General features: G+C 38.7%; 1 protein-coding gene across 3 annotated transcripts; it reads left to right on the top strand.

Annotated features, from left to right (window-relative positions):
* The first annotated feature begins 1,268 nt into the window (after positions 1-1,268).
* On the top strand, positions 1,269-20,580 carry abcb10 (ATP-binding cassette, sub-family B (MDR/TAP), member 10). Of its 3 annotated transcripts, none has more exons than XM_039611708.1 (15): positions 1,269-2,182; positions 5,357-5,563; positions 6,929-7,131; positions 10,442-10,576; positions 12,166-12,312; positions 13,226-13,361; positions 13,493-13,588; positions 13,851-13,892; positions 15,405-15,614; positions 15,701-15,780; positions 16,364-16,544; positions 17,402-17,445; positions 17,671-17,705; positions 17,879-17,937; positions 18,036-20,580. In XM_039611708.1, exons 1-15 carry the CDS (start codon positions 1,801-1,803, stop codon positions 18,275-18,277), a joined length of 2,199 nt encoding a protein of 732 aa, XP_039467642.1. In that variant the 5' UTR covers positions 1,269-1,800; the 3' UTR covers positions 18,278-20,580. The 3 variants fall into 3 exon arrangements, with proteins under 3 accessions (XP_039467642.1, XP_039467644.1, XP_039467647.1); XM_039611713.1 differs by having other exon boundaries at positions 1,299-1,318; XM_039611710.1 differs by lacking the exon at positions 13,851-13,892.
* Positions 20,581-21,878: the final 1,298 nt, after the last annotated feature.

Here is a 21,878-nt window from a genome sequence, read left to right as displayed (position 1 = left end):
CTGGAGAAAATCTTTAAAAGAAAAGAGGAGAAAGTATCTTTTCTATCATAAAAAAAAGCCATAAACAAACACAGGCTGCAAATTGCCACCACTCACCTTCTTAACACAGGTGTGTAACACACCACCATTCGATTTTCTGACAGATCTAATATTTCTCCTTTAACTACTGTTCAAACTAACTGTGTAGTTTTCACATGCCGTAGTAAATATATTATTTCGTGGTGTTTGGGATTTTATTTTTATTTTTTTCTGATGACCTGACCTCTGTCACTGTTGTGGCAAGAAAGAGCATGACACCTAGCTGTCATGACACATGACAGCAAATAGTATTTTTACAAGACGAACACAGAGCCGTTTACTTGTTGAGAACTTGGTATATTGAGCGTTAACGTTTCTCTGAATCGAGTTCCCACAGACGTGATTGTCCTCTCATCGGGCAAAACGTCCTCGGTTTGTTGAAATATTCCTGTCCGATACCACGTGAGAACAATAAATGTATCATTTTGTGTAATGCAACGACACTCATCTTTCACCTTACGTCAGTAAAACATCACTACTTCACATCTAGTTGGTTGAAATGGAGGCGGAGTCAACTGGATCCACTCTCCCTGCCCGGTGCGCGCTCCCGACGCAAGGGAAACAAATTCTGTCGGGGATAACTGCCTTGTCTGTCTGGCCCACCGTATGGCTTTGCAAGTGGTAAAATTACAGTGAAGTTCTTAATATTTTGAATTTACTAAATTAAAATATACTGTAAATACTCACTAAACTTATAAAATTTAGTCCAAAAAACTCTACATGTGTAGGATGTTTTTGACTTTATGATGCACGTCCAATAAGACATATTGTTAAAATGGATTTTTATGGCTTATTAAATGAGAACCAGCATATTCATTTATGTCCTCTGTAATGGAAATTTGTTTTTGGTCTGTATATTTTCACTTATTTGAGCTACCCTACTAATTCCCCGTGTAAAAATAGAGGACGTCGTGGGCTTTTCATTGATATGTCATGTGTTTGGGTGGCCTCTTTTAGCTCCAAAGTGGCAGGAAATGACTACAAAAAGTTAAATTGAAAGATTTTTTTCTTCAGTTCTCAGGAGGTTAAGATTACGCATCCTTTGATGTAGATATTATTTTATATAAGTGCTGTGAAATGAAGCCCTTATGTCAGTGTGTGTATTATTGTTTTGTAAAAGGCCCTTGCTTAAAACCCATGTATAAATGATCTGTGATTGTTTAGTTATGCCTAGGAAAGTTTATATCGTCAGCCATTGAAGTCGCCGTTGAGCCGGAACGCCGGAGGTAGTATGGCGTGTGTACGTGAGCCAAATCAGGGTCACCTTTCCTGTTTATAGCTTTCACCCTCTTTGTTAAAGTAGGTTTACTCTTTACAGCGGACTTTCTGTTGGTCAGTCTTCTGCAGCTGGTGTTTGACTTCACCCGCCTGCTAAACGGACATTTAGCGGCAGATGACAGCGACAGGCGGGGTGTTGGTAGCTATTCGGTGATAAGAGATAAACTGGGTAGAAAGGTGGCTGTCAGGAACAGATAAAATTGAAAGCAACGGTCCAAAAGTGACAATGTAGCGGTTACAAGCTGTACGGAAGGACACGGTGTGTTGGCAGACCGGCTGGATGTCCAAAAATGTTTCTCCTGGTGGACTTACTGAACCAGAAACACATCGACACCCTCAAAGACTGAGTCCGGAGAAAGAAATACAAAGAGATTTATTTTTATTTTTTTTGTCAGAATCATCAATTATCATCTATCATTTGGTAAATAGCTGTGAAATAGGACGATGTGTCTTTTAATACGCGTGCCAGGCTGCACACACAAAGTGCATCTATCCAGGTTGAAGCTAATGCATCGTCCGAACCTCTCAGCTACCCTCCGGAGGACGAGGCAGTCCACCGGGCTCAAGTCCTTGCGCTTTCCGACCCCGGCATTCTCTCTCTGGGCAGCTAGGCAGTACATGCCGCGCGGCCCCTTCACGGGTCTCCCTGTACTTTGTTCATACTCTCGGGTATTCACTCACACACCTGTTGCCTTTGCTAGCTCTTCAGCATCTTCTGGAAACGGACCTGCCGGATCAGTGAAGACCGAGACCCCCACTGTTGTCCCCCTGAGGGATCTTAAAAGGATTATACGACTGGCTTACCCAGAGAGATGGAGACTGGCAGGTGTGTAACATTTACCTGAAGGGGTTAACGGGATCATGAATAAAAATGCTCTATTTTAACTGATAACAAAAAAGCTGCCCCTTTTTATTATGAAGTTTCTCAGAGCCTGATCGATACAGGATAATTTGAGTTTTTAGTTTAATTGACATTTCTCATTAAATATTTACATTTTTAAAACAAATGGGAACAATAGGCCAGCCGTAGGCTTGAAGAGTGTACCTTATTCGTTTTCTTTTATATTCCTAATTCGTCTGATCCTTGTCAGTAATGGCAATAATGAAAGTGAAAGGTAGCTACCAACTCTCAAAAGTAAATCCGTAAATGGGGATTCATCTTCTACAAGCAAATCGACAAAATATCAGAATCAATGAAAGAAGTACAGAAATTAATACTTCATCTTAGACTTATTTGATCAAAATTTTGGGGGATTTCTAGATTTTAAAATAAGTTTTAGAGTTTGGGAATGGCTGCTTTATACACATGCAGTACGTTAGTTATACTGACTCGATGACTATAGCAGGATCAAAATTGACCTTTTATGTGTGACTAAGCACACTGACAAAACAGTTGTTTAGTTAAGGCAGTCAGTTTAGTTAAGCCCTGTCAATAGGCCAGGGCCAAATTTCTTTACATGAAGGAAAAACCTGACTTCACATCATCTCCTGCACTGCTCTGCTTTGCTACTTGTGCTGCAGAGAGTCCCAGAGTATTGTAAATAATGAAATTGGACTCCTGATAGAAGAAATATGTGATGACACACTTTAAATTTCTCCCTAGGATACTTTCCTCCATTGTGAGAGTTTCACCTAAATACAAAAAAGTTAGGCACCCATGACGGAAGTCTGAGGCGTACACATAAGGAAAATAAACATATTTTTAACCAGTGGAGACTAATTTAATCAGGCATTTAATTTTGTTCACTAGATGGCCTAAAATATCAGGAAACCTCATAAACATATGTTCTGCATTCATCTAACAAGTTAATATATACTCATTGTCTTAACTATAAGCAGCTCGATTACAGTTACATGGTTAGTCACCACCCAAATGCCCATTTTAGAACTCGGGGAAAAAAATGTAAAAATACATTCTATACTCAGTTATACTGAGGTAAAGCCACTGAACAAGCTGAGTCCCTGGAGGATTTACATGCAACTTTGTGCGGTATGGTGTCCGGTTAAATTTTCAAAGTTGAAACTTGCGTAGACAGGCATAACCTTTTCTTCTGTTGTCTTACACCTCACTCACAAAGGGAGTGTGCTCTTTAGTAACTCTCTTTATTAACTCTTTGCATCAGTCGGTCAGTATGGGGAAGGAAAGAAAATCATAAGTTTTTACTTGTCACAGTTGACCATTTACATTAAACAAGAGGGTACTTCCTGTTTCTGATGAAGTTTTTTTTATTTGTGGTGTTGTCTGACTTTTATTTTATTTGCACAACCCTCGTGTTTCACAACTCTCAGTACAAGTGAAGTGGAAAGTACATAATACAGGCAGTTTGTAATTTCTACCTACTTCCTGGCCTCAATACTAGGCTCATTTTCAAGCCATGATTCCTCCAGTGATTCCTCACTGATTTCTCTTGGAGGGACTCGGATGGCAGCCATATTTTCCTTTCTAGTAGGTCACAACAGGTCACCTCATTTTTGCCACTTCATCTTTACCAATTCCCGGGATTATAAGGCAGAGATGGAAGAAATCTGATATTGTCCATAGTTCCACATCCAGAATCGGTAATCTAATTACTATACAATGTAAGTCTCTTCCTCTTAAGTGTGTCTCTCCTGCAATTATGGCCCTTTTTAACAGTAGATCTTTATCTAATAAATCATTTATTCTTAACAATTTTTTCACCTCTCACAAATTAGACATTTTCTTTGTCAGTGAGACTTGACCTAAGTCAGGCAACTGTTGTTCCCTCATAGAACTTTTTCCACCAAATTATATTTTCTTAAATTCCCCGAGGTGCTCAGGCGGTTGAATAGCAGAGGTTTATAAGGATCATCTAAACCAGGGGTGGGCAATCTCAGTCCACGAGGGCCGGTGTCCCTGCAGGTTTTAGATCTCACCTTAGGTCAACACACCTGAATCACATGATTAGTTCGTTACCAGGCCTCTGGAGAACTTCAGGACATGTTGAGGAGCTAATTTAGCCATTTAAATCAGCTGTGTTGGTTCGAGGACACATCTAAAACCTGCAGGGACACCGGCCCTCGTGGACTGAGATTGCCCACCCCTGATCTAAACTGTGTCCCGTTTAATCCTGTTTCTTTGAACTTTTTCCAATTTCTATCCTTCAAAATTCAGTGTGAATATCCAGTTTGTATTGTAACCTATCAACCTTCCAAATGCTACAATAATTTCATTGAGTGAATTCTCTAAAATAGTCTTGTCTGTTATTGTTAATTTTGATTTAAAAACATTATTTTGGTAGGTGACTTTAATTTACATGTTGATAATCCCTCTAACTGCACTGCCACAGAATTTCTTAACATGACAAAATCATTTAATTTAGTGCAACATGTTACCGGCCCCACTCTGGTTCTGGTTTTTACTCTTGGTTTCTCTATAAACTCCTTGCATATGTCTGACCTACCTATTTTTCAAGTATCATTGACTTAGTTAATTGGTTTACTGATATGTGTTCATTGATTCTAGATAGTGTGGCACCAATAAAAGTCAGATTAGCCCCAGTCATCAATTCTTCCCCCTGGATCAGCGATCACACAAAAACACAAATATTATTATTTTGCTAGTTTGATTAACAATAAACATAACTCAAGGTTCCTGTTTCACACCATCAGTACTCCTTAATCCACCTTAATTTGCTGTACCTGCCATGTCTTCTGTGAAAAGTGTTTAGATTTCTTCACTGGCAAGATCAACAGTATCAGGAAGCACTTTGTAACCCTGTGTTTTGAAAAGTGCTATACAAATAAAGTTATTATTCTTATTATTATAATTAAATAGTCTTCATTGCTCAGTGCCTCTGCTGCTCTCAGTTCTGTTAAGGTACGTTTCAGGTTAGATATTTAACCCTGAGTAGTGTCATTTTCTTGGGGGGGTCACTGGAATAACCTATTCAAAATTAGGAGACTTTGTTTGAAATTCTAGACCTGGATTTCTTTTAGTTCTGATGTTTTTCTCTTTCTCTTTCTCTTTTGTCCACTACAGCTGGTGTAAGTTTCCTGACTGTCTCCAGTGCAGTAACGATGTCAGCTCCCTTCTTCCTGGGCAGAGTGATTGACACCATTTACACCAGTGCAACAGACACCGAGACGATGACGGCCTCGCTTACATCGCTGTGTATGATGCTGGCGGGAGCATTTCTGTGTGGTGGAGCATGCAATGCTGCCAGAGTCTACCTCATGGAGTCCTCAGGTGAGATTTATTGTATTGCCTCACAGAGAAAAGATGTTGAATATGGAGCTGCCAGGTAAGAAGAAAGCTACAGGGAATATTCAGGGATGTCAAAGTAATTTTACATTGTGGGCCACTTACAGCTCACTTTGATCTTAAGTGGGCCAGACCAGTGATCTTTCTGTCAGTGAAAAGAAGTTTAACTACACTTTTATGTCTCAGTTTGTCCACACGATAAAGCAATGATGCTGTAGTAAATGAATGAAATATGTCAGCATGGGTGTTTACACAATGTGTTAATACACAGAAAATTTCCTTTTTCTTTTTTCTGGACCCATTGTAAAAAAAAAAAAAAAAAAAAAAATCTATAGAAGTTAAAATATTGTTTATTTGATTGTTAGTTAATTATTATTTAATTTTTTACTTAGTGACCTTGGTGTAATATGAATGGCCACAGAGGAGGTCTTTATCAGCAGAAAAAGTAAAAACTTGTAAAACCTATTAAGACATTTAAACATTTCTGGTTGGAGTCTTTGGGGGCCGATTGTGGCCCCCAGGCCTTATGTTTGACACCCCTGATGTAAGGAAGGAGTACATGTAGACGGTCAGTGTGACAGAAGAGGATGCTAGGGATAGGGGGTGGCGGAGGCAGATGATCCCCTGTGGCAACCTCTAAAGGGAGCAGCTGAAGAAGTAGTAAAAAAAAAATTGGGTCTAAGAATCACTTTCACAGTATGGGCTGAAGGCTTTGAGGTGGTTTCGTTACCAGGGAAAAACATTGACTTCATCGAGGCTCTGCTTTTTTTTTTCTTTCTCAAACAAGGGGTACATGAGATTTTTTGTTTAGAATGAGAAATTTAGAATGAGGGGGTGGGCACTGTTGTCTCAAAACAAGAAAAGTCATGGTTTGAATGTCCTGTCTGGTTGAGGCTTTTCTGTGTGCAGTTTGCATGTTCTCCCAGTACCTTTGTGGGTTTCCTCCAGCTTCCTCCCACAGTCCAAAACATGCAAGTTTGGTTAATTAGTGATTCTAAACCGGCCAGAGGTGTGAATGTGAGTGTGTGTGTGTGTGTGTGTGTGTGTGTGTTGTTGTTATTCTGTCTGTGTTAGCCATGTGATGGACTGGATAACTGATTCAGAAAATGGTTGAATGAACATGAATGAGGGTCTCCGGAAATGTTGGTCTCTCTTTTTACATATTTAACATTTCATCATTTTCTGTGCAATTTACAATTTACTCATGTTTATAACCCACAATTTTTTATTGATCAAGAATTAACAATTAGAATTAAAAAGAGAAAGTATCCAATTTAATTTTGTAAAACAGAGGCCAGCTTGATAGCATCAAAAATCATTGTTTGCTTCTTTTTTTTTTTTCTCCTCCAGGTGAACAGATTATTCGTAATCTCCGTGCCTCCCTCTTCTCCTCCATCCTCAGACAGGAAGTGGCATTCTTTGACAGGAATAGGACTGGTGAACTTATCAACCGGCTCTCCTCTGATACAGCCGTGGTGGGCAGCTCGATCACAGACAACTTGTCAGATGGGCTGAGAGCCGTTGCCCAGGCAGCTGCTGGTGTCAGCATGATGGTGAGAGTCACTCAAACATTCTGAATGCAGTTTTCTTTCTGCATATAACAAATTCTGGCGCCTGCCACAGAGCTTTTGGCCAGTTACTAAAGGAAAATCACCATATCAGAGAAGTAATTCTAGACTTTTTATTGTCTAACATCTATACATAAGAATGTAATCAATGTCTTGTTGGACACAAAAATAATCATCTTTAAATGGAAGCTCACAGGGAAAAGGGTAATAGTGTTTTATCTAATGTTTTTCCTTCCTCCGCCAGATCACCGCAAATTTGTGGTTTTTCTCTTCTTTTATTTGTGTTACACTAGTGATTGCCAAAGTCAATATGTAAGGCGCCATGTTATTAGGTCCACAGAAGACAGGGTATCTCTTCTGAATAGTGAAGACTGTTATGGCCTTACAATAAGCGATTTCACAGAATGGTGCAAGTTGTCAATGCATAAATGCATAAAGAACTAAAGAAAGAGTTGTGGATTTTAAGAAGAATCCTACATCCATCTCAAGCATGTGTAGCAGCATAAATAACTTGGCACTATAGTTTAATAACAGGTTGACCTTTGAGATTTAGATGAATGCTGTCTGTAGAAAAGCTCATTGGCTCATGAGAATGTTTTATTTCAGTTTTATTGAATCTGTTCTTACTTTCTCTTAAGTCATCTGATTAGCTACTACTGGTACTGAGCTTTAATCACCCAAAGTGTGCCACGAAATTGCAGTATGAACCTGAATGACATTCCTCACTTGTATAAGGTTAGTACTTTAACTAACTTTAACAGCCTAGTCACTATTGGCTGTTCCTAGCCACCTCTTGACTAAGGAGTTGAAGTTGCTTCTATATATGGAGCTAAATCAGGGTCAAAAGTTCATTTGAAATAGCGATATAAAGTTTTGATATTTAGTTTTTTGTTTTTTTTTTTAACATATTTTTTGTTTCCTTTGTTCCTCCTTTTTTTTTTTTTTTTTTTTTTTCAATTTATTTGTCTCTACCAAGTTCATAGCTGCTGTGGCTTAGAAACCTACCAGCCAATCAGATAACAGCATTCCTTGTTGCTGGGGTAAATCTATTGCCGCCACAAGTTCATTCTCATATTTTTGCTTGTGGCAGAAAATATCTATATTCTTAATGTGCTGTTATGGACCTTAAACTTTGTGGCTTTTTACAGCATATTTATTGTTAATTTAGTACTGTTTGCTGTATGATTATGTGATTTTGTGCACATGTCTAAATTGCCCCTTGGAGACAATAAAATATACTATCTAGACAAAAGCATTGGCACCTACACATATAGCTACAGGAACTACTTGTACATGTAAACATGTAATACCAGAGGAGCTTTGGAACTCTGCGGTTATTCAATCAGCAGAGGAGAGGCTCTGTTGATTCAATAACTATGCTCCTAAGCACTCAGTGACCCCTGATCTGTAACTTTACATGGTCTGCTACTTAATGACTGAGGTGCTGTGGTTCCTAAACAAGAATACCACTTGCAGTTGATCATGGAATATCTAGGACAGAAGAAATTTCGTAAACTGACTTGTTGCACTGGTGACATCCTGTTACAGTACTACGCTTGAATTTGGCAAGCTCTTTAGAATGACACATTCTTTCACAAATATTTGTAAAGGTAGCGTGCATGGTTAGGTCATTTTGTTGTTGTTGTTTGTTTTGTTTTGTTTTTGTTTTTTTTAATGCATCTGTGGCAATGGTACTGGAAAAACCTGAATTCACAGAATGAGAGGTGTGGCCAAATACTTCTTTTCAGTATAGTGCGTGACATCTTGATCCGTCTTGAAAGTGTTGCCACTGTGCACAAAGGGGTAAAGTGTTTTCCTGTTATCAGTATTGCCTTTAGGAATGAAGAGTTGTTGAAAACATCATCTTAAACCTGAAATGTCATGTAATTCCTGTTAAAAACCTCCCTTAAATATCTCTCTCTCTTACATAAAAGCTGCTTCAGTTATTGAGCTGTATCCCAGCAGAGCGTGGATTGTTTTGTTTTTCTTTCACTACAAGGAAGTGTCTTCTTTATTTGCAGTTTTCCATTCCATGCTGCAGGTAGCGTGGAATGGAAAGGCACAATGCTGTTCTTAGACTTTAGGACTGTTGTAAAACTGGTTTACCAAAACTAGGAAATGGTTTTATTTTGGTGAAGAACTGCCACACCTTGATCAAACTCTACTCATTACTGAAATCAAAAAACCATAAAACAAAAGGCACCACAAACCTTCAAACCACACACATTTTTCATCCCCTGTAAGGAAATAAAATGAATTCCTCTTGTAATAAACACTCAAGCAAATGAATGTAATCAGGTGTTATATTGGGTGGATCTAATCGACTAAATCTTGTGACATGTCACTGTGAGCTTACTTTTCTAAATGCTTTCATTCATAACAAAAGAAGAGTAAAAAGATTTTCGGCCTTGTTACAATAATTATTAGGAGTTCTATTGACACTACAGTGGTCCCTCGTTTATCGCGGTAGTTACGTTCTAAAATTAACCCGCGATAGGTGAAATCCGCGAAGTAGCTAACTTTATTTTTTACAATTATTATAGATGTTTTATGGCTTTAAACCCCCTCACTATACACTTTTCTCCGACAGCCATGAACATTTTCACATTTTTCTCTCTTGTTTAAACATTCTCAAAGTTCAAACCTTTGTAGAAAAATAAGTCCAGTATTATAGAATAAAAGCAAAGGCACCCGCGGTTGCAAAACGTTTCATCGACATTTTTCTGTTTGTTTGAGAAAACTTCCAAACATACAGTACAGCACTTCAGAGTCACACTGGTAGCGATAGAAGATTTAGATAAATTTGACAAGCTGAACGCATTCTGTACTGTACAGGAGACATGGCACGAGATTGATTGACAATGGTCTACAGCCAATCAGAGCGCAGAACACAATGCGCTGTTTAAACCCCCCCCCCCCAAAAAAAAAAAACGCATGCAAAATTGCACAGAAAAATCCGCAAAACAGCGAGGGATCACTGTACTTAAATTCAGTAATATATACAGTAATATTAATAGCACAAAGGCACAGAAAGCACAGTCTTCCCTTATTTAGTAGGTTTGGGTGGTGTTTTATTGTCCTGTAGAACCTTACAGAGCTTCAGAAAGGTAAACAATATAAGTTGTCTTTTCTTCCTTTACACATCCTCCTTTTAAGTACTTAAATTTGATTTATGTAAATGAAATTTCACCTGTACAGTGTGTAGCCATTTGCTATGAACTTGCTTTCCTTCCTTGTTTTTGCCATTTATTTTAATGAACTCCTGTTTTTTCTTGTCTTTTCTTTCTTCTTGCAGTTCTACGTCTCCCCCAGTCTTGCGAGCTTTGTGTTGCTGATTGTTCCACCTATGGCCATTATTGCTGTCATCTATGGCAGATACCTTCGCTCCATCTCCAAGCGCACACAGGATGCACTCGCACAAGCCACACAGGTATGCAAACAGACTGAAGACGCTGCAGTGAATAAGAATAAGAATAAGAACAACTTTATTTATCCCGAGGGAAATTCTTTTGTCCTGTACATGCTCAAAGCAACAGGGGAGACAGAGGAACAGATGAATAAGATATAAGATATACAATATATACAATAAGAACAGTGTACAGCAATATACAGTAGTAGGATAGTGCAAGACATGGTATCAAATAACTCTAACGAAGTAATATACATAACTATATCCTGGTGAATAAATAACTTAACTATCAGTGCAGGCGAAGCAGTGTGTGGGTTAAAAAGCTTGAACTTTTTTCTTTATAATGATTATTTTGCTTTTTGGTGTTGAAAAGTACTTACGCAGGAATGAAAGGATGTTTGTGGAAATGAAAATTATCAACCTACAAAGGGCTAAATTTAAAGACTCTGAAAATCAAAGTGAATAAATGATGCGTCAAGTTAGTCCATTTTACTGAAATTTCATTGCAGCAACTATAAATGGTACTCTGTAGTTTGTATGGGCTTACATGCTTGTATGCATACCTGACAACGCTGGGGCATGGTCCAAAGGAGTTGACAGGTGGTGTCGTGGGGACTCTCCTCCCAGATCTGGACTAGGGCATCAGTAAGCACCTGGGCAGTGTGAGCTTCAACCTGGCGGCATTGGACAGATCAAAAAATTAATGTCCCTGAGGTGTTCTATTAAATTTAGGTCATGCGAGCGTGGGGGCAATTCATTGGTATCAGTTCCTTCATCCTCCAGGAAATTCCTACATACTCTTGCCTCATGAGGCCGGGCATTGTTGTGCACCGGCAGGAACCCAGGACCCACTGCACCAGCTTCACCAGGGTCCAAGGATTTCATCCCGATTCCTAGTCAGAATGCCGTTACCTAACCTGTGGAGGTCTGTGCATGGATATCCCTACAGAGACCATCACTGATCCACCACCAAGTTGCTCATGCTGAACGATTTTACAGCCAGCATAATGCTCTCCCTGGCTTCTTTAGACCCTTATATGTTTGTCACATGTGGTGACAGTGAACCTGCTCTCGTCTGTGAAAAACACAGGGTGCCAGTGGTGGACCTATAAGTAGTATATGAGTAGATTGTATTATATATATGTATATGTATTATGTATGATAATAATAATAATGATAATAATAATAATAAAAGCCAAACAAGGCAAAGAAATGCAATAAAACTCTATGTGACCAGCTAAATATGAGATGAGAAAGTGATGGAAAAATAGAAAAACAGTTCAATAAAGCACAATAAAAATGGCTTACTTCATTTAGTAATTCAGTGTGGGGCTACTTTGAAGGTACTCAGTATAACAAAGTGTGGCATTCAGTAAATTGGCTTATTTACTGTTTCTCTCTCCCTCTGTTTCATGTACATATTATATAAATATTCCACTTGTTCTGGTAACTTCATAAAATTGGCAGACAGAGTAAATTTGTTTGTTGATAATTCCATTTTCAATCAGCGAAGTCCTAATAAAAGTGTGTGTGTGTGTGTGTGTGTGTGTGTGTGTGTCTGTCTGTGTGTGTGTGTGTGTGTGTGTGTGCGTGTGCGCGCGCGTGTGTAGTTGGCAGAGGAGCGAATCAGCAACATGCGGACAGTCAGAGCTTTCGGTAAGGAGCTGTTAGAAGTCGACAAGTACACACAGAAGACTGACCACGTCCTCAACCTGGCTAAGAAGGAGGCTGTGATGCGGGCTGGTTTCTTCGGAGTGGTGAGTGCGTTTGTGTCCTTTCAGTGATGCAAATGAAATCGGTTAACAAATGAGGTGTTACACACAAGCTTCTGCTTTTTGCCTCCATAGTTTGAGCTTGTCGCAATAAACAAGACATTGCTTCTTAACACGGGTATGACCCAATTCGCCATACAAGGACGGAGAATACAGGAATTAATTTTTTGTTGCATTGAAGGTTTTAATGCAACACAGCGTGTCCAGTTTTATAACCTTTAAAGAGGTATATATTTAAAACTTGGATATCTATATGCTGTTTTCATTAGGGAGGGTTCAATGAAGCTTAGATTATCCACTTCCTTTTACAGACCAAACTGTAATACAGAATTTAGTCAGCACCATCTAATACACTGTCAACAACAAACATGTACTGTATGATAAAATTTCTTGTTGCTCTGATGGATTTAAAAATATTAAGCTAGCAAGGCAGCTAAATGTGCAATATGTAGCCAGCAAGTTGATGTAGGTTTCATTATTGTCTTTTTCTGCCCATAAGTTTGCAGGGAGTATTAGTGTCTGCAAGTCTTGCTCCCTACATCTCATTTCAGTTTCTCTGGCTTATATCTCAACTAAATAATGCTATTGAAAGATAAATTTGTATTTGTAACAGATGTTAAGACAGTGTGGTGAGAAAATTCAACATTTAGCTTGTTGTGCTGGTTCTCTAATAGACGATTATCAGTGTAATTGAGGAGCAGTGGTCCCAGATGTTATGTTAATTGGATAACGTGTGTGTGTGTGTGTGTGTGTGTGTGTGTGTGTGTGTGTGTGTGTGTGTGTGTGTGTGTGTGTGTGTGTGTGTGTGTGTGTGTGTGTGTGTGTGTGTGTGTGTGTGTGTGTGTGTGTGTGTGTGTGTGTGTGTGTGTGTGTGTGTGTGTGTGTGTGTGTATTTCAGACTGGTCTGAGTGGTAACATGATGATCCTGTCGGTGCTCTACAAAGGAGGTCTTCTGACAGCCAGTCAGCACATGACTGTGGGAGAGCTCTCATCCTTCCTCATGTACACCTTTTGGGTCGGCATCAGTATCGCAGGTAAGATGCACGTATTGATACACATACGTGATCCCGATTATTAATTTCCTTACCTGAAAATTAACATCAGTGCTTGCAGTGTGTCTCTGTGTGACTGCTAACTGTGCAATGGTGGTGTGTTTCACTTGTAGGTCTGAGTTCATTCTACTCTGTGCTGATGAAGGGTTTTGGAGCCGGGGCCAGGCTCTGGGAGCTGCTGGACAGAAAGCCTGAGTTTCCTCTGAATGGTCAGTACACACACACACACACACACACACACACACACACACACACACACACACACACACACACACACACACACACACACACACACACACACACACACACACACACACACACACACACACACACACCCTACCCCTAATCCTAACCTAAGTCTAATTTTAACCTTGCTTCAATGAACACTTAACTCCTACAGAAAGTAAAGACCAACAAGTGTCCATACTTTCCCAAAATGTTCTCTTTCTAATGTACACCTGTCATTTTTAGGGTATACTTGCAGAAATGGAAGTGTACTGTGCCCTGAGAAAAGTGAGTCCAGGCATAGTACGTATGTAGTGTGACTGCTAATCATACCCATGCATGGATTGATCCATGAAGAAGTCAAAAAAACTGTGTGTGTGAGAGGGCTGAGTGCCACCACTACAAAAGGCTGCACAAATTAAGCTACAAAATTCATAAAACCATGAAATTCAATGTGCTCTTCAACAATGCTTTTCAAACCCATGCATGTACAAATAAGAGAGGGAGAGCGAGAGAGCAGTTGAAATGCTTAGACAAACTTGGGCCAAGACTGTTAAATTGATCCCCACCAATCCCTGTTTTCATGTTATGCGATAGTGTAAATTCAAATTTTACACACACACACACACACACACACACACACACACACACACACACACACACACACACACACACACACACACACACACTCACACACTCACACTCAATTACTAAATGATGGCAGATACTGGTATATCAGATACTGGTATCAAACAATAACTTAAAACAAGTTTTCAGAGTCATTTAGACCAGAACAAACCATAGGAACCAAAATCACCCTGAAGCTTAAACTATTTCTTATAAAAAGTAGTTGCAGAGGTGAATATAGTGTTGCATCACTGTTGGGGATGGGAACTGTTGAGAAGTTAGCCATTCCAGTTTCATTATTGATATCACTTATCAATTCAGTTCTCTTATGGATTCTAATTGGGTTCACATTGGCTCCTCTTTGAGAGTCACCACCATTAATTAGCAGGATATCAAAAACATTGCATTTGTACAAATTAACTGCATGCTGTGTGGTCAAATGTTTGTGCATGTTTGGAGATATTTCCCCTCTTTGGTGTGATCAGTGTTTCTGTCATTACTCACAAAAGTAATTAATATTACTCCTGCTTTTTCAACTCAGTCCATCACACAGCATAATGCAGCTATTTCTGGCATAGATGCAGTTTCACCTTTACCATCGCCCTCTTGTCGTTTTGTCCAATAAAAATAAAAGTAATCTGTATATCCACACTGTAGACTGCACCACTATTTTCCCTCCTCCAGCACACAAACTGAAATCAGCTGATGGTAGCACGAGTGCAAGTGGAACCGATAAGCATGAATGATAGGCAAGCAGACTAACAATTCCAAGGAATTGAACTACTGTGGAACTGGTTCTCTGCAAGTACCAGTTCTCGATTTCTATCCCTTATTACTGTGTAAAAGCATGTTTTGTCCTGTATATTAACTTTCAGAGGTTTTATTGTGACTATAACCGACAGACTTTGAAATATTGATAGACTGTATGAATAAATTGAAGACTTTAGTCGTAAAACACAAGTCTATAAAAAGTTTTAAATATCCTTTGATTTATCCCCATTTTTGGCTTCTCTGTTAAAACATTATAATATCAAATTTAGATTTTAAGATTTGTGTTGAAACTCAACCTAGTAGCTTTATTTTAATTTTAAATGAGGTATTAGTGAATCTCACTTGACTAGTTTAATATATTAAGTTCTGTCTTTGTCTTTGTCTCCCTCTGCTTCATCACAGAAGGCCAAATCATTCCTGCAGACCAGCTGAAAGGCCAGCTCGAGTTCTGTGATGTCTCTTTTGCCTACCCAACACGTAAAGAAGCCCCCATTTTCCAGAACCTGAATCTTTCGGTTCCTGCTGGTAGCATCATGGCTGTGGTGGGGACCAGTGGATCAGGGAAATCATCCATGGTTTCACTTCTCCTCAGGCTGTACGACCCCGATGCTGGTGAGAGTGAGCTTGTCACCCACAACGATGCAAATGCATTTCAAATGGTTGTTGTTTTTCTACTAAGAATTACAATCCTTCTTCAGGTAAGATCACCATAGACGGTCACGACATCAGGGATTTAAATCCCTACTGGCTCAGAGGTCACATTGGAACTGTTAGCCAGGTAAAAGTTTGATGGTTAACTTGTTTTACATAGTGCCTTGAAAAAATTGTTGATACCCTTTGAGCTTTCCCACATTTTGTGAAGTTACAACCACATATTTGAATGTATTTTATTGGGATTTTATAGACCATCACAAAGTAGCACATAATTGGAAGGAATGATGGAAGAAAGGATGTTCAAAATATTTTTGATATAAAAGTCAGAAAATTGTGGCATGCATTCAGCCCCCCTAGGCCAATACCCAGGGGGGCAACAGAACACAGGTTCTATTTACTAATTAGGTGACTTCTGAAGACAGGTGAGTTGCACTGAGTATTTAGGGGTATCAGAGTGTATGTGCTACTTTGTGTTGCTCTATGACATAATATCCCAATAAAACATTTAAGTTTGTATTTGTAACGTGACAAAATGTGTAAAAGTTCGGTTATTGTATAAATGTGTTTTTAAAAAAGTACCTTTACTCATACTTTTTCAAGACACTGTGCAACAGATGTATCCCCCACAGCACATGGTACAGCAGACACAACACTTAATATATTACTCTGCATGACTCACTCCTTTACTTTTCGCCTCCCTCTTGCAGGAGCCGGTGCTCTTTTCCTGCTCTATCAGAGAGAATATTGCATATGGAGCGATGGATCCAGATGCTGTTACCACAGAGGATATCTACAGAGCAGCCAAAATAGCCAATGCCTATGACTTCATCCAGACGTTTCCTAAAGGCTTTGACACTGTGGTGGGGGAGAAAGGAGTGCTGCTGTCAGGTGAGGAACCGAAGCAACTATTTATCAGTTTATGAGCCGGTACTACAGAAGGCATAATTTGTAAGAGTTAAATGGGATCTATTATGTTATCTGTCCATTTTGTTAACAGTTTATTCAATTCGGCATTGCAGGGGAGGCGGAAGCACATCTCAGCTGTCTTTTATTACACATGTTCTGTCTGAGAGGGGATGTCCTGACATGGTCATCTCAATACTTTATTTGTGAGGTGCAGCCAATTAGAAGAAAGATGATTTAAAGGGAAATGAGCTAAAACAGCTTGGTTTAGACAGTGGATGAACTGAGGAGCTGCACTAATTCTCAGAAATAAGAATTATTTATAACTGTGAGTCATTTAAAGCTACTCCAATTGAGTCCCAGGAAAAATGTGTAGCTGGAAAAGGGCATAATAGATCCCTTTTTTAAACAGGGTTTTATGTTTTATGTAATTATTGGGGAAACATACTATCATAATTCTAATCATGTATTGAAACTCTATAATATGTTAAATTTCTTTTGAGAATCAAGGAAAGTCCCAAAAATCATCTTCTTCTTTTTAAATACACCACTACTTACTGTTCAAAACATCTTGCTAATTTTCACCCAAAGGTTTAGCTTGTGACTCTGAAGTGCTTGTATTTACTGTGTGTGTGAGACGGCTTTTTGTCTAATAGTGGAAATCTTTTTTTTGTTAGTTTTCTTTCCTCTGTTCAGAAGATAAGCTCTCTGTTCTAGACTCCAGTTTCATTTTATTGGATTATTTTATTTTCTTTAAATCTCTTTTAAGCTGCTGTTTATTAACTTAACCATGTCCACATAGATAAAGGCCATGTTAACTTGTGTGTGTTGGTGGTTTTCAGGTGGTCAGAAGCAGAGAATAGCCATAGCCAGAGCTCTGATCAAGGTAAATACATGATGTTTGTTTTCCTGCTTGAACATGAGTGTGCTCACAACTTTTATGAGAACATTTGTCACTTTTCTTATCTACTAACCAGCCACTCTAACATTAAATGTCATCCAAAACAATGTCTCTGTATCTAATCAGTATAGTCACTGAATGAGGTTTAAAATTACCAGGCTTTTACTTTATAACCAGAATTGGTGTCTTTAAATAATTTTCTTTCCACAGAATCCAAAGATCCTGCTTTTGGATGAGGCTACCAGGTAAGATGGAGACATCATTAAAGAATTAGTTCTCATAATAGACCTCATAATATTTTGACAATGTTAATCCAGTTTTCATTATTCACTAATTTGAGCATAAATGCAGAATAAAATAATCTACATCTGACATTAATTTGTTTTTTAAAAATATCTAAACAATCCTCTTTCTGTAGTGCGCTGGATGCTGAGAATGAGTCCCTTGTCCAGGAGGCTTTGGAGCGTCTGATGGAAGGTACCCGCTTTGCTTTCTCTACCTTTCATGTTGCATCGCAAGCGTAACCAAACTTGTATTTTAATTTTACCTTTGTGCTGTTCTCATCCTTTCAACAGGGAGGACAGTTGTGATCATCGCTCACCGTCTTTCTACGATTAAGAATGCCAACACTGTTGCTGTGCTGGACCAGCAGCACATAGCTGAGTGTGGTCAGCCCACTGAGCTGCTAGGGAACAGGCAAGGACTGTTCAGGAAGCTGATGGAGAAACAGGCGTTTCTGCAGGAAGAGCAGCAGCAAGAACTTATCTCACAGAACAGGGAGCACAGATACGTGAATGACAGAGAAATCAGGAGGTGAGATCGGTGGCTGTGGTAACCTTTGAACTCCAGTGAGGGGAAGCCACTGGAAAAAACTAAAAATAAATAAACAAAAAGGTTTTTCTTTAGGGCTTAGACTTTACTTTCTGTCTTATTGCTGAACATGAAGAGTCGATAACTCAAATGTGGGTCAGTCAATACTTTTTGAAAATGTCTGATTTTACCCTGGAAACAAAGTGTGATTAAAAGTTAGTACTCCTCACACAGATGGCTTATTGCCAGCTGTGATTTAAAACCGGTTTTAGGGGAAAAGCTCAAATCCTGTTTTCTATCATTCAGACATTCAAGAGGAATTTTAAGAATTTAAATGTGAGACTGCGTCTGATCCTCTTCTTCCAAAACAGTCTAGCTAAATGTATATTTGTTTTTGTGTCTCTACTGCTGATTTTTTTTTTAATATATAAAGACTTGAAGCCTTTTGCTGTCACATTAGAGTCTACAGGACTGAACACTATTTTAACGCATTTACATTAATGTATGCACATTTGTCATGAAAAATATCGGTTTTGGCCTAAAAATATCAGCTAAGGTGATACATATGTTAAAATATTTATCTCAAAAAGAGTCCCTGTGAATCATATTTATAGTGGGACTGGTTCTCTAAGACATTTATTACGTTCAGTTACACTTTAGCTCTTTGTTTTCAGGATTTAACTGACAGCCTTGAAACTGTTGAACTCTGTCTTTGTTTGTCAAATGTAATAAAAATGAGTTCAGATGCAAGGTAAAGCTGACTGAGGCTGCTGAGCAGGCACTTTTATTTTTGGAGATCTGCTGCTCTCAAGGAGGAAGGACACTGGAGTCAAGTCAATAGCGTCTGTGCGGGTCTGCGTATCATCAAAATGTCTATCTCACTGTCTGAAATCCACATTCATCGTCTTATATCGTCTTCAGAGAGTTACGCAGTGCAGATGAGAGTTCAACCTGTTAATTTGAAAAAGCAGAAAACGGCATTGCACCTTTAAACATGTAGCGAACCCCCCCCGAATGAAGGATGACACTTTACTGATGAAGTTTTCAGGTTTAATGGCAGTAAACCCTCAATCTCACCGTAAGAGCTGATGATGTACACAAAAACAGCGTTTAAGTTGAAAATCCAAACTCTTACAAACTTAAACATTTATAACATAAAGTAAGGTTCTACATAAAATTTAACAAATGTGGCTTTTGTCACACAAAACATCTAAACATGTCCTTATCCATACCTTGTGCCTCTGTCAAGGGGGCTGCTAATGACAAAATAAATCTCCATGGGCTCCGTTACACCATTCCCCTTCAAACTCCACCGATTACCGCCAGGCAGACTCAGAAGCGATGACTCTCCTGCGTAAATATTAGGTTCATAAATGCCCTTTTCACGTCTCACTGAGATTCTGTTTGAGAGGATATTCCTTAACTTTTAACCCAGACATTTAAATGTCCTGAGGCCAAATTCCCTGCATCTCTATCAGAAACAGCTCCTTTTTATTTGTAGCTGTAGAGTCCAGTTAACCTTTGTAACGAGTAGCTGGGAACATTACTGATTACAAGTCTGCACCAAGGACTAAACTCCTTTTGTATTTTACTGAGAGAGTGAAAACAGGCAACATGAAGGACTTGCAGATTATAATGTTATAACTTACACACAGACATTAATATTACATATTAATTATGAACTAATTAACCATTTGGAACAGTGTATGAGTAATGGCTCAAATACTGCAACAGTAATTGTTTTTTTTTATAAAACTGAATCCAGCATTGATCTGCAGTGACTTATCTTGTGTGTCACTTTGTGTGTGTGTGTGTTGTTTTGGAGATGTTATTATTTTTATTCATTGCAGCATGTAGACTGTAAGTCAGCAGGATTTTATCTGTGTGTTCTTTATGTTAAGTATATTCATCACAAGATGGTTTATTGTGGACACTTTTCTTCTTTATCTTTATTTTTCACTTTAGAAGAAAATCATTTTTAGTCAAATCACATCAGAGTTTCATGTCACTGTGACATGTTAGTCCACATTTTAGAGCTAAGTATGCTTGAAAAAGATGCCTTGAATGTCTTTTTGCCAAACCGAAGAAGCTGAAGATTAAATTCAATCCACACTAAAGTGAATGCTGAATGTCCTTAAAAGCATATAGTAAATCTATGTGCTCACGCAACTCACACTTTCTTTTTCTAACTTGTATATAACAAGATACAAATATGGCTGAAAGGACACATGGTGGATTTCTAATGATTTTTCTGTGGTTAATAAATTGTCATACTTCTATGTAAAGATAAATAAAGTGAAATATTCATAAGTTGGTCTGTGCGTGATGGGGCGGGGGGCAGGGGGGAAGACAGGACAAAAGACATGCTGTGAATGAGAGCCCGAGAGTGATAATAACTAATAATTAAAGTATGGTTTATAAACGCATGAGGTTGATGCATGGGAAGCCCCCAGCAGCCCAGCCCTATGGTAGTGTAACTAAGGGAGGTTCAGGATCACCCGATCCAGTCCTAACTATAAGCTCTGTTAAAAAGGAAGGTTTTAACCCTGATCTTAAAAGTGGAGAGGCTGTCTGTCTCCTGAATCCAAACTTAGAGCTGGTTCCACAGAAGAAAGTCCTGAAACCTGAAAGGTCGGACAAAATTGGGAGACCACACAGATAAAGGAGTTTAACAGAACTAAAATGTATTAAATGAAAACAAACTGAATAGAAATGTGCAGTAACTAAATCTATAAAAAGAAAGCCCTCTTTGGCTCCCAGAAACAAACCTAAACAAAACCACATGCTTAGCTGCTGCAGAGGAGAGAGGGGACATTTTTTAAACAATCAGCCACGTGGTGACAGGTGTGCTTCCTCTTAAGCCCTGCCTCACACTGGTTGCCCACCTCCAAACCAAACCGAGAGAGTTGAGTGGTCATCACACTAGTATTTAAACTTGTTTAAACAGTTTACAAAGAAGCTGTTACACTCCCACTCCTCAATTGACTTTCTTCTACAGTTCCATCACCCATGTGATGATGAGTCAAGCAGTCCCAGCTGCTCTGCCATTCTCCATCATTACACCACATTTGTTCACCTGTCTTACAGTTAGGACCATAAATATCTGGTTACATTTTCAGCTTTTATTCAGTGAGTTTAATAAAAGTATTGCACTAACTTGCAATACAATATCAACAGAAATAAGGAACAGAACATTCTTTACTTATCATCTAAATCCATAAAACAGTGGTTATTGGATTATCAATCATGTCATGAAATGTATTGATTCTAATGTGTTTTTGTCTTTGTGAGTTTATAAAAGTGATTTTAAAGTTTGATCTTTAATATGATTTTTTTTTTAGGTTCACATGTCTCTCTGTATGTCTGGTTTGGCTGATTCATTTGATGTGCCATCAGACTGCCAGTGACTGCAGATGAAAATGAGCCTGTGTGGCTAAATGTGGCATTGAATTCGATGGCTCATGTTAATTAATATGCATTGTCTTTTTTAAATAAACATAGATGATTAAAAATTAAAGACATCTTATAAAGTCTTTGATTTTTGTCCTATTTCTTTCTTTTTTTTGCTACAGCACTGGCTCCACGGGATTTAACAGATAATGTAGTCT

This window comes from Oreochromis aureus, linkage group 1, assembly GCF_013358895.1.
Source record: "Oreochromis aureus strain Israel breed Guangdong linkage group 1, ZZ_aureus, whole genome shotgun sequence".
Taxonomy (NCBI): Eukaryota; Metazoa; Chordata; class Actinopteri; order Cichliformes; family Cichlidae; genus Oreochromis; species Oreochromis aureus.
The sequence above is the reverse complement of the archived record's forward strand: the minus strand, read 5'-3'. Positions and strand labels throughout refer to the sequence as shown.

What these genes read in the sequence shown, in the direction of transcription:
- abcb10 (XM_039611708.1), top strand. Translation starts at nt 1,801, where the DNA reads ATGTGTCTTTTAATACGCGTGCCAGGCTGCACACACAAAGTGCATCTA. An exon ending in CTGCTGGTGTCAGCATGATG is followed by an intron (nt 7,132 to 10,441) that starts GTGAGAGTCACT and finishes TTCTTCTTGCAG; the next exon opens with TTCTACGTCTCCCCCAGTCT. An exon ending in GCCTGAGTTTCCTCTGAATG is followed by an intron (nt 13,589 to 13,850) that starts GTCAGTACACAC and finishes TGTCATTTTTAG; the next exon opens with GGTATACTTGCAGAAATGGA.